Raw genomic sequence first — 12,756 nt, 5'->3', positions numbered from 1 at the left:
GGCCGTATGGTACGTAAGAAGTGCCCATCAAGCCAATCCAACTTGTGGGAGGTGCTTCAGGAAGCATGGGGTGAAATCTCTTCAGATTACCTCAACAAATTGACAACTAGAATGCCAAAGGTCTGCAAGGCTGTAATTACTGAAAATGGAGGATTCTTTGACGAAAGCAAAGTTTGAAGGACACAATTATTATTTCAATTAAAAATCATAATTTATAACCTTGTCAACGTCTTGATGATATTTCCTATTCATTTTGCAACTCATTTCATCTATTTTTTCATGGAAAATAAGGACATTTCTAAGTGATTCCAAACTTTTGAACAGTAGTGTATATATAGAAATGTCCTTAAAAATGTCCTACATGTCCTACATGTTTTCATACAGACAATATATTATACAGTATTATATAGGCTTATATACAGTGCCAGTCAAAAGTTTGGACACACCTATTAATTCAAGGGTTTTTCTTATTTGTACTTTTTTCTACATTGTAGAATAATAGTGAAGACATCAAAACTATGAAACAACACATATGGAATCATGTAGTAACTAAAAAGTGTTAAACCAATCACAATATATTTTAGATTCTTTGAAGTAGCCACCATTTGCCTTGATGACAGCTTTGCACACTCTTCGCATTTTCTCAACCAGCTTCATGAGGAATGCTTTTCCAACAGTCTTGAAAGACTTCCCACATATGTTGAGCACTTGTTAGCTGCTTTTCCTTCACTCTGCGGTCCAACTCATCCCAAACCATTTGAATTGAGTTGAGGTTGGGTGATTGTGGAGGCCATGTCATCTGATGCAGCACATCATCACTCTCCTTGGTCAAATATCCTTACACAGCCAAGAGTTGTCTTTTGGTTCATTGTACTGTTGAAAAACAAATGATAGTGCCACTTAGCGCAAATCAGGGATGGGATGGCGTATCGCTTGCGAATGCTGTGGTAGCCATGCTGGTTAAGTGTGCCTTGAATTCTAAATAAATCACTGACAGTCTCAACAGCAAAGCACCCCCACACCATCACACCTCCTCCATGCTTGACGGTGGGAACCACACATGCAGAGATCATCCGTTCACTTACTCTGCGTCTCACAAAGATACGGCAGTTGGAAGCTAAAATCTCAAATTTGGACTCATCAGACCAAAGGACAGATTTCCACCGGTCTAATGTCCATTGCTCGTGTTTCGTGGCCCAAGCAAGTCTCTTTTTATTATTGGTGAACTTTAGTAGTGGTTTCTTTGCAGCAATTTGACCATGAAGGCCTGATTCACGTAGTCTCCTCTGAACAGTTGATGTTGAGATGTGTCTGTTACTTGAACTTCGTGAAGCATTTATTTGGCCGACAATCTGAGGTGCAGTTAACTCTAATGAACTTATCCTCTGCAGCAGAGGTAACTCTGGGTCTTCCAGAGTGTGGTGGTCCTCATGAGAGCCTGTTTCATCATAGCGCTTGATGGTTTTTGCAACTGCACTTGAAGAAACTTTCAAAGTTCTTGAAATTTTCCAGATTGACTGACTTTCATGTCTTAAAGTAATGATGGACTATCGTTTCTCTTTGCTTATTTGCGCTGTTCTTGCCGTGATATGGACTTGGTCTTTTACCAAATTGGGCTATCTTCTGTATACCACCCCTACAGTGAGGGAAAAAAGTATTTGATCCCCTGCTGATTTTGTACGTTTGCCCACTGACAAAGATATGATCAGTCTATAATTTTAATGGTAGGTTTATTTGAACAGTGAGAGACAGAATAACAACAAAAATATCCAGAAAAATGCATGTCAAAAATGTTATAAATTGATTTGCATTTTAATGAGGGAAATAAGTATTTGACCCCTTCTCAATCAAAAAGATTTCTGGCTCCCAGGTGTCTTTCATACAGGTAACGAACGGAGATTAGGAGCACACTCTTAAAGGGAGTGCTCCTAATCTCAGTTTCTTACCTGTATAAAAGATACCTGTCCACAGAAGCAATCAATCAATCAGATTCCAAACTCTCCACCATGGCCAAGACCAAAGAGCTCTCCAAGGATGTCAGGGACAAGATTGTAGACCTACACAAGGCTGGAATGGGCTACAAGACCATCGCCAAGCAGCTTGGTGAGAAGGTGACAACAGTTTCTGTGATTATTCGCAAATGGAAGAAACACAAAAGACCTGTCAATCTCCCTCAGCCTGGGGCTCCATGCAAGATCTCACCTCGTGAAGTTGCAATGATCATGAGAACGGTGAGGAATCAGCCCAGAACTACACAGGAAGATCTTGTCAATGATCTCAAGGCAGCTGGGACCATAGTCATCAAGAAAACAATTGGTAACACACTATGCCGTGAAGGACTGAAATCCTGCAGCGCCCGCAAAGTCCCCCTGCTCAAGAAAGCACATATACATGCCCGTCTGAAGTTTGCCAATGAACATCTGAATGATTCAGAGGACAACTGGGTGAACGTGTTGTGGTCAGATGAGACCAAAATGGAGTTCTTTGGCATCAACCCAACTTGCCGTGTTTGGAGGAGGAGGAATGCTGCCTATGACCCCAAGAAACCATCCCCACCGTCAAACATGGAGGTGGAAACATTATGCTTTGGGGGTGTTTTTCTGCTAAAGGGACAGGACAACTTCACCGCATCAAAGGGACGATGGACGGGGCCATGTACCGTCAAATCTTGGGTGAAAACCTCCTTCCCTCAGCCAGGGTATTGAAAATGGGTCGTGGATGGGTATTCCAGCATGACAATGACCCAAAACACACGGCCAAGGCAACAAAGGAGTGGCTCAAGAAGAAGCACATTAAGGTCCTGGAGTGGCCTAGCCAGTATCCAGACCTTAATCCCATAGAAAATCTGTGGAGGGAGCTGAAGGTTCGAGTTGCCAAACGTCAGCCTCAAAACCTTAATGACTTGAAGAAGATCTGCAAAGAGGAGTGGGACAAAATCCCTCCTGAGATGTGTGCAAACCTGGTGGCCAACTACAAGAAACGTCTGACCTCTGTGATTGCCAACAAGGGTTTTGCCACCAAGTACTAAGTCATGTTTTGCAGAGGGGTCAAATACTTATTTCCCTCATTAAAATGCAAATCAATTCATAACATTTTTGACATGCGTTTTTCTGGATTTTTTTGTTGATATTCTGTCTCTCACTGTTCAAATAAACCTACCATTAAAATTATAGACTGATCATTTCTTTGTCAGTGGGCAAACGTACAAAATCAGCAGGGGATCAAATACTTTTTTCCCTCACTGTATCTTGTCGAAACACAACTGGTTGGCTCAAACACATTAAGGAGGAAATAAATTCCACAAATTAACTTTTAACAAGGCACACCTGTTAATTGAAATACATTCCAGGTGACTACCTAATGAAGCTGGTTGAGAGAATGCCAAGAGTGTGCAAAGCTGTCATCAAGACAAAGGGTGGGTACTCTCAAATATAAAATATATTTTGATTTGTTTAACACTTTTTTGGTTTCTACATGATTCCATATGTGCTTTTCATAGTTCTGATGTCTTCACTATTATTCTACAATGTAGAAAATAGTAAACGAAAAGAAAAACCCTTGAATGAGTAGGTGTGTTCAAACTTTTGACTTGTACTGTATATATTTTTTTCAAATTCTAATATTTTTTTCAAATGTATTTGTAGCTCATACGTAGCTGTGGTCCTGCATGTACTCTGTATTTTATAGAAAAGTGTCACTTGCCACATCGTCAGTGACAATTTGCTTCTTGAAAGTCCAATATCTTGAAAACTTGACTGCTCCGATATGCAAACTGTATCAACAGTGAACTGATGAAAAAAATACTAAACATTTTTATTTTAATAGGCACTTACAATAGCCCTTTTATAAATGTAACCTTTCCCAATGATGCAGAGTAATGTTTTTAATAAAAAACGTGTTTTTATTACGTTGAACATTAGCTTTTTATGACAGAATGTTACAATTAGGTTAAATAACGTTGTTGTTTTTAAAAATCAAGTTTCACTACTGAAATGCACCTAATGTCCGACTGTAAAAACGGGCTGTTCACTCTGCTACTGTCCGGCAAACCGTACCAGAGCATCCGCTTCTACCCCAGCCCGTAAGACCGCTAAATAGCCATAATTATCTGCATTGACCGTATCTTGCACTAACTGACTCTATATACACACACACTCACTCACACACACTACGCCGACACTCTCACACAAAACCCCCACACATACACATACAGTACACATACACATACACATACAGTACACATACACACTTTCACACTCATATGCTTCTGCTACTCTGTTCTTTATTCTTACTCTTATTATTATCTATCCTGATGCCAGTCACTTTACTCTGCCTTAATGTAGACTAAATATCTACCTCAAATACCTCGTACCCCTGCACCTTGAACTGGTACTGGTACTCCCTGTATATAGCTCCATTCTTGTGTATTTTATTCCTCTTGTGTTAATATTTAAATGTTGTATTTGTTTAACTTTGCATCGTTTGGAAAGGCTCATAAGCAAGCATTTTACATACAAATCTACACACGTTGTATTTGGCGCATGTGACAAATATAACTGGATTTGATTTGATCAAATGACAATGCTCATAATTTCGTATGAACAACGAGTATTTTCTTAATAGTCAATGATGTATTTATTTAATTGGATTATTCAGGCCTATGTTTGGACATGGTAGGCCTGTAGATCCCTAAATTCTCTTCTCCCTAAATTCTCTTCTCTGAGTGAGTTTTAGAAAAAAGCCAATCAAAGACTAAAGGCCTGAGTAGAAATGTCTCCTGATTACGAAATCAAGACCTACGTGAAAATGTGAGTGTTTCTAAATTTCCGAGAGGGTATCTAATGAAGACATCACATTCATCCGCGCGGATGTGGGCGCAATGATGGAGTATGGAAAGGGCACGCGCGCTGGTGTGAGGGGAACCCTGAAAAGATCCAACATGGCCCGTGTAATCAAATCTCACGCGTGGGTAAACTACAAAATAAAACAGACACAAAACACTTCCAAACCCAGCAAATAAAGTGACTTGGGTAATAAAGTCATTATTCTCAACTATTCATTGTAAACTTTGATTGCAGACACCCTTGTCAATCAATCTTTACCATGGCCTACATTCTAAATCTTAAAGTGTGATAGGGCCTACAAGCTTCAGCACTATTGTCACGTGCAGAAAAAATATTTGATGGACAGAAATCTGTGCGAGAAAGCAATCAGCCTCTGAAATGTCACGCGCTTGAGTCCAGTAAATTGCCCGAGGGCGTCAAGGATTGGACATGAAACAACTGACTGTTGGTGGCTGAAAATATTTAATCCTTTCTGACCATACTATTGTACTATTGGACAATTCACTCATACAAAGTGAAATATACAGTACATCGCACGAATACAAATTTCACTGCTTGGTTTTATCATGCATGGTTAATAGGCTATAGTCTACTGTCTTGGCTGCTGCATTTAATCACAGTAAAAAAAAAACAAGACCCGCTGCGTTAATTGTGATAGGTGGAGGTACATGACGTCTAGCCTATACTTACAGTAGGCAAATATGTATATTTTAATTCATGCATTTCCGATGGAAGGCAGTGTAATATTGGAATGCAGCCAATGCATCAATGCCATCCACCACATAGGCCCTGCGCTCAACGTTTCTTTCCAAATATGCTTTCAACAATAATGTGAAGTTTTTATTGCCTTTTTTGAACATGTTGCCGTGTTAACCATGATTTTAACGCTATACTGATTGTTTTAATGCGTTATTATTATGCTAATTAATGCATACCATAAAGCTGGCGCTTTTATCCAAAGCGACTTATCATGCGTGCAGGCTATGTATGGGTTGCCCCAGGAATCGAACTCACCACAACCCTGGCGTTGCAAGCACCATGCCCTACCAAATGAGCCAAATAGGACTATTGAATTCCTATTATTAGCACGGCCATATTTCAGAATTCACAAATAGGACAAATTGTATAATAATATAACAAATAATCTAGGCCTATATTATTATTATTACTACTATTATTATTATCATTATTAATAATGCTAATAATAGTAGTAGTAGTAGAATAGACAGTGGTAGTAGTAGTTGTAGTATCAGTAGACCTATAACTTATAACCTATTCACATAGACCCCCCCCCAAAAAAAAAAAAATGTTTTACCTTTATTTAACTAGGCAAGTCAGTTATTTACAATGACGGCCTACAATAACCTAGCAGCCTATAATTACAGGCCTTTAACAAACGCCTCGGGCACACTCTTCACTGGCCTGCACTGGTCTGCAGAGCCCTGTATAACAGATAGGTTACTATTAACAACTCTCTGGAATACAGAGAAATACAAGCTTAAATAATCTTGCTTAATAGGCATGTAGTCAACATAGAAGTGTTTAGTGGAGGTTAGGCTAGCCTTACAATTATTTCATTAAGCCTAGTAGAAATGTGAAATCATACTCTATGGTGAACCTGACACTATTTTTCCAAATAGTATAAGCCTACTGCAAATACTTTACCTATGAGACAGATCCATATTTGTACATCATGACAGCAAGGCAGTGAGGAGGTGAAATATTTCCCCCTGCGCGCTATGGAGGCTAGCCCTTTGCGCCTGAGTTATAGCGCAGAGGATATTGCACGGCTAAAGGGGATGATGATGTCTCTCTGCCCGGAAGTATTATCAGCCTGATCTACTGCTTGCACAATAGCCTTTATACAACACAGGGCATATCTACACTCACTTGCACGCACGAACGCAAAGGCAGGCTACTGCACACGTTTACGCACAGCCATAGCCATTGCACATGTCGACTTCCTATATCGAAAATTAGGTAACAAGTAAAAACTTCATTTTTTTCTCTCGATAGGTTAACTTACATATCATAACTGCAAGCAAATTATCCTGCATTTTACAAAAGTGAATTCAATATGAACCATATTGAACGTAGGCCAATATTTTTTTCATGCGTCCATTATGTGGTAGCCAAATAAGCTATCCTACCGATAAATATTCTACAAAAAAAAAATATGTATTTTAATTGCTGATTTAAACGAAAGTCTGGGAGCATTAAGTATTCCAATTCGACTCCTCCCCCCGGCCATGCCCTCTAATTACCGCTGCTCAGCTCGTGCTAAATCCTGCACGGGACCATATATACCCAAAGAGTGACAGAGGGAGAGAAAGTGAGCGGGAGAACGAGTGGGGGAGAAAGAGATAAATTGTTAGTCGTGGCCAATTGTGGCTGTTTTTTTGGGCATCACTGTCCACTGGATGGTTTCATGTTGTGGCTCGTGCGTCACCCTGGAACCGTGGAAAGGAGAAGTGGGACTTTAACTGGGCTCAAAGTCTCCCTACCCTGCGGCAAAGCGACCAACATGCGGTTGCAGAAGCACCTGTGATCGGATTTCCCACAACTTTTAATTTAGTCATAATTATTTTGAAGTATAACCAGAGCATAAACAACTCTCCGAAGTGTCACCTGATAAGCTATTATGACCTCCAAAGAGCCCACGGTTATGGAGGACCGGAGACGCAGTGCGCTGAACCAGCTCCCGCCGCCGGCCAACTCCAGCAAGCCCCTGACGCCGTTCAGTATAGAGGACATCCTGAACAAGCCCTCCGTGAAGAGAAGTTACTCCAGCTGCGGTACGGCGCACATGCTCTCCTGCAGCGAGAAGCTGTCCTCTTCAGGTCACAGTCTGTGCAGCCGTGCCCTTTTCACCCAAATCTCCCCACTCTGCGCTCTGGAGGAGCTCGCCAGCAAAACCTTCAAAGGCCTCGAAGTCAGTGTTCTTCAAGCGGCAGAGGGTACGTCTGAACAGTCGCATCTTTGTTTATCCTATGCAGTTATTAGGTACAGACTGTGTAGCCTAGGGTGATTCAGCTTAAGGTCTACAAATGCACCTAACGAAATAGATCAGGTTAGGTCTCTATGTGTGTGTGCTTGCAGTGGGTCTGTGCACACACATTTCTTTCAGAAGTTGAGTATTTAATTGAAGCACGATGCATGTTTTTGCATAACGAGCCATGCCAAAACGCTTACAACTGTGAAGGAATTTGAAAATACATGTGTGTATCAAATTGGTTATTTTTATGTGAACAAAAATATATTAAAGCTGAATAGTTCCACCATGTAAACACGAATATTAAGCGTATGCAAAATACTAATCCACATAATATTCATAACTAATGCAATATTTAGTTTAAGATTATTATCATTAGACCTATTGTATCACCTTATTATCGTCTGTTATTAATTAGCCGATACGTAGCCTAGCCTATTGGCGATATTGTTGTTGTTATTGTTGGTGGTGGTTTTAGATGAGACATACATACACAGGCCTGTTATTAGTCTAGCGGTTATTTCTGTAAGGTTTCTTGGAGCGACATTATGCCTGGTGATTCACTAAATGCCTATAGGTTAATATTCTTATTCTCTAAATATCATTTCACAGGCCGAGACGGAACGACACTATTCGGTTCGCGGAATAACCCCAAAAAGCGCCGGAAGTCTCGCACGGCCTTCACCAACCACCAGATCTACGAGTTGGAGAAGCGCTTCCTGTACCAGAAGTACCTGAGTCCAGCTGACCGTGACCAGATAGCACAGCAGCTCGGCCTCACCAATGCACAGGTCATCACCTGGTTCCAAAACCGGCGCGCCAAGCTCAAACGCGACCTGGAGGAGATGAAGGCGGACGTGGAGTCGGCCAAAGCCGTGGGCACAGTGTCTTTCGAGAAAATGGCCAAACTAGCCGAGCTGGAGAAATGCGCAGCTAACGGCGCGCTGGGCCCTAACAGATCCGAGTCACCCTCGCTATCGAACCATGAGCATGACACATCTAACAAACTATTATTGTCCTCGCCTTCATCGCCATATACAGACCATGCTAGCAGCAAGGGCTGCTCCGACGATGAGGAGATCGACGTGGATGACTGAGGATTTGACCTTTGTATCTCCCTTTGACCACGACGAAAGTTCCATTAATGCACCACGTGTACTCGTGAGGCTTTTATGAAGAACACTCAGCATAGCATGGACTGTGTCGTCTGCAACGACAGATGCAGGCAGCTGTTGTATTCATCCATTCATTTAACCAACGTGGAATAGTTGAAAGAAAAGCAATATGTACACTTAATAACCTATCCACAAATGATCTGTCCACACACACACGCACGCACACACACAGTCTTACCATTACGGGCTAATGACACTAGCTAGTAACTCAACCTATGAATTATTTTAATGCATGTTTTATTTTAAACGACTGTAATGGTTTGAATATTATAGGGACATTCATATTGAAATACACAAAACACACTGTATGTTAGGCTGTGTGTGTGTGTTATAACTATACGTTAGGCCTACATATGTCAAACGTTTGATAACGATGGGAATACATTTTCTAAAATAATAATCAAAGATAAATCATATTCCATCTGGTTGCTTGTAATATCAGTCACATTTTAATATATTTATAATGGTTTGTATACCTGTAAGTGCCTTTTAATGCCAGAACACCATTTAAAACCTAATATAGGCATATGAAGTGTAATGTATTCCAAAATAAAACATTTCGTTTCTCACTATTCCTATTCATTTTATTGAAGAACAGGCCTAAATAGCATGAAATGCTTTTGTGACCATTGTTAGTTTAATTCCAGCTCTTATTGCAATCCGCATTCTATATTATAATTACATATTTTAGTTGTTTCCAAATATTGGCTCACATTTCAGTCTAATATTAAATGAACATGCACCTCGAGGCAAAGTATCATTTTTCTTTCACATTGAAAATACATTGAACACACTGAAAACCTGCTTTCCGACCCGGCAAAGTGTGTTTTCATTTCCTCAATAGGATTGATGTGAGAAACGACAATCTGGAGCACAGAGAGGCCATAAAGGAGGCACAAAAACGTCGAGTTCTGGGCCAGCTTCTCCAGGCTGTTTGTGAGTTTTTCACTCACTCTCTGCGTAGAAGCGTGAAACCGGCGGACAAATGAGTACTGCTCCCCGGTGTGACAGCGGCAATGGGGCAAGGGCGAACTCCAGCCGCGCGCAATACGGAGACAAGCGTGTCCCATTCCACATAAAAGGACACAAACGTTTGGAAGCCATATGGTTTCTGACGTTTCCTCACAATTCCAGTCAGTTTGATGGATTGATTAAACCCTCCTTTTTTTTGCTACAAAGGCTGTAATGCATACATAGTTCCTCTGAGGGCATCTGGGCTCATCATAGCTATCACTGTCGACCCTTTTTTACTCGCGCGTCTTTAACAAGTCTATGCATCACAATTGAAGTCTCATTCTGGAGAGGGGTCTGGTCTGTGCTGTGTGTTTGTGTGAGGGGCTAGAAATAATATGTTTGGCTTTTTGGGCGATAGATGTTCCAGCAGTTCATCTTGTGGCCTGGGTGTTTTTCATGCTAACTAGGGAAGTCCCATGTTTAAACGGTGACATTTGTGCGATTGGTAGAGAGCTTTGTTTTCGTTTTGTGTTCTTCTGTTAGCTACCTACGTTTTTTCTTTGTCTATGACCTTTTTTTATGAAGCTGAGAGCCTAATAATGTGAACCCAAGATGTTAATAATTTATTATGGAGTTAGATTTAATATATATATATATACAAAACGCACTAGGCCTAATAGAAAACTCGCCCTTGAAGTTGAGGATCGAGGATACCAATTTTATTACAAACTATTATCTAGGCTGCCTACTAGAAACGTATTGTTTTCAGTTAGGCCTAGTTTAATGAAAACCTAATTGCATTCAATCCACATAATTATTATTAGGCTGTCGTCATAATAATAATACTTATCATCATTATTATTCTTTTTATTCATTATTATTATTATTAGTAGTAGTAGTAATTGTAGTAGTAGTAGGAGGAGGCCTAGTAGTAGCGGTAGTAGTAGAAATCATATTATAGGAGGAAGTATTAGTATTGCAATTAGTATTTTCTTTGTTAATATTAGCCTACAATCTGTTTATTATTATCATCATTAGTTTATTTCTACCGTGTATGTTGTTGTTAGTAACCTAGTTTATTATTAGGCCTGTTAACAACACTATTTTGATAATGTCATTATAATTAGGCTATGTTATTGTTGTTATTATTAAATTATTCTTGTTGTCATTATTAGGGCTGTGTTATAAATACTCTCTCTAATTTGTTACATTTAGTGTTATTAGTATTGTTTGGAAAGTTTGTAACTTAAAGCAGGCTGCCTTCCCTGCAAAAAAATGTTCGCTGCACAAGATGTCTGGCAGAATAGGCTCGAGGCTGGGTTATAGGCCTATGACTCGCTCACAGAGGGTAAGCCGACTTTGTCCCATCCCTGAGGCTGAATTAAACTGCGAAAGCCCTACGTTTATGTCACGTAAATACCTGATTATTTTTATTAAATAATACAAAATCTAATTATGAAAAAACTAAATCGAATTAAAGGGATACTTCGGGATTTTGGCAATGCCATTTGTCTACTTCCCCAGAGTCAGATGAACTCGTGGATACCATGTTTATGTTTTTGCCTGCAGTTTGAAGGAAGTTTCTAACGAGCGGCAGAGCACAATGACTAGAAGTCAATGGGTATGGGCATCTACTAGCATGCTAGCAGATACTCATAGACTTCCAGGCATTGCGCTAACGCTAGTTAGCATTGGCTTGCGAAACTACCTAACTTATTTTAAACTGGACACAGAGACATACAAATGGTATCCATGAGTTCATCTGACTCTGGGGAAGTAGATAAAGGGCCCCTAAAATTTAGGTCGAGGATTTGTTTTTGCACTTTCTTTCAACGTTACTTGACGTGACGTCGCAGAACATATCCTAGAACATATCCTAGAACATATCCTAGAACAGTGAAGCTTCATGTGTTTTTTTAAACGTGTACTTTAGATATATTGCTTCCGCATGGTTTCTGACGTGGATGTCTTTAATGCAGGGTCAAACAGTGTCCAGTACAAAGTGTGCTATTCCAGTGAGGCACGTGCTGGTCTCAGTTCCTTATTTTATGTGTTCTCCAACGGCAAAGACAAGTACAATCCCCAATACCTCGCTATGGTAATTAATCCACAAGTTTTAAGTGTATTTCAGCTCAGGAGGGAGAAGAAAATCACTAGTTCATTCGGTTGGAAAATTGAAGTTTGATGCATGAATCCCTGCTGAAACAATAGGGTCTGCACCCTTCTCCCCCTCCACTACCCCTCCCCTCTCTCTCTCTCTCTCTCTCTCTCGCTCGCTCTCGCTCTCTCTCTCTCTCTCTCTCTCTCTCTCTCTCTCTCTCAATACAATTTCAATTTAAGGGCTTTATTGGCATGGGAAACATATGTTTACTTTGCCAAAGCAAGTGAAATAGATAATAAACAAAAGTGAAATATACAATAACACATTTACAGTAAACATTAGACTTACAATCTCTCTCTCTCTCTCGGGTCCTAATCACTTGTTTTGATATTTGGTCATTTGATTTGAAATTATCTTTGAAAGTTATCCACAGTTATTTAGGGCTAACAAAGCATTGTATTATTTTTTGCTTGTCCTATTTTTTAAATTCATGTAGGCCCTATCATGCCGGCATATGTCACTTTCGCTGATAGCAATAGTCTTTTCATTTTATTTATATTTTTCCTTTATTTATTCAGGTTTGTTATTAAGAACATATTTTGCTAACATTAGCCCTAACACAATAGTTTGAAGAATTGGAATGGATAATAGAAATAATCAAGCATTCTATCTTTCAATAATTCCTGGACA

At 40.0% G+C, this 12,756-nt stretch overlaps 1 protein-coding gene across 1 annotated transcript; it reads left to right on the top strand.

The window, feature by feature from the left end:
• Positions 1 to 7,158: 7,158 nt before the first annotated feature.
• LOC139570801 (transcription factor LBX1-like) lies at positions 7,159 to 9,583 on the top strand. The gene is made up of 2 exons (XM_071392993.1): positions 7,159 to 7,801; positions 8,449 to 9,583. The coding sequence occupies exons 1-2, from the start codon at positions 7,486 to 7,488 to the stop codon at positions 8,931 to 8,933; spliced, it is 801 nt and encodes a 266-aa protein (XP_071249094.1). The 5' UTR covers positions 7,159 to 7,485; the 3' UTR covers positions 8,934 to 9,583.
• The last annotated feature ends 3,173 nt before the right edge of the window (positions 9,584 to 12,756 follow it).

This window comes from Salvelinus alpinus, chromosome 3 (genome assembly GCF_045679555.1).
Source record: "Salvelinus alpinus chromosome 3, SLU_Salpinus.1, whole genome shotgun sequence".
Lineage (NCBI taxonomy): Eukaryota > Metazoa > Chordata > Actinopteri > Salmoniformes > Salmonidae > Salvelinus > Salvelinus alpinus.
The sequence above is the reverse complement of the archived record's forward strand: the minus strand, read 5'-3'. Positions and strand labels throughout refer to the sequence as shown.

What these genes read in the sequence shown, in the direction of transcription:
- LOC139570801 (XM_071392993.1), top strand. Translation starts at nt 7,486, where the DNA reads ATGACCTCCAAAGAGCCCACGGTTATGGAGGACCGGAGACGCAGTGCG. An exon ending in TGTTCTTCAAGCGGCAGAGG is followed by an intron (nt 7,802 to 8,448) that starts GTACGTCTGAAC and finishes ATCATTTCACAG; the next exon opens with GCCGAGACGGAACGACACTA.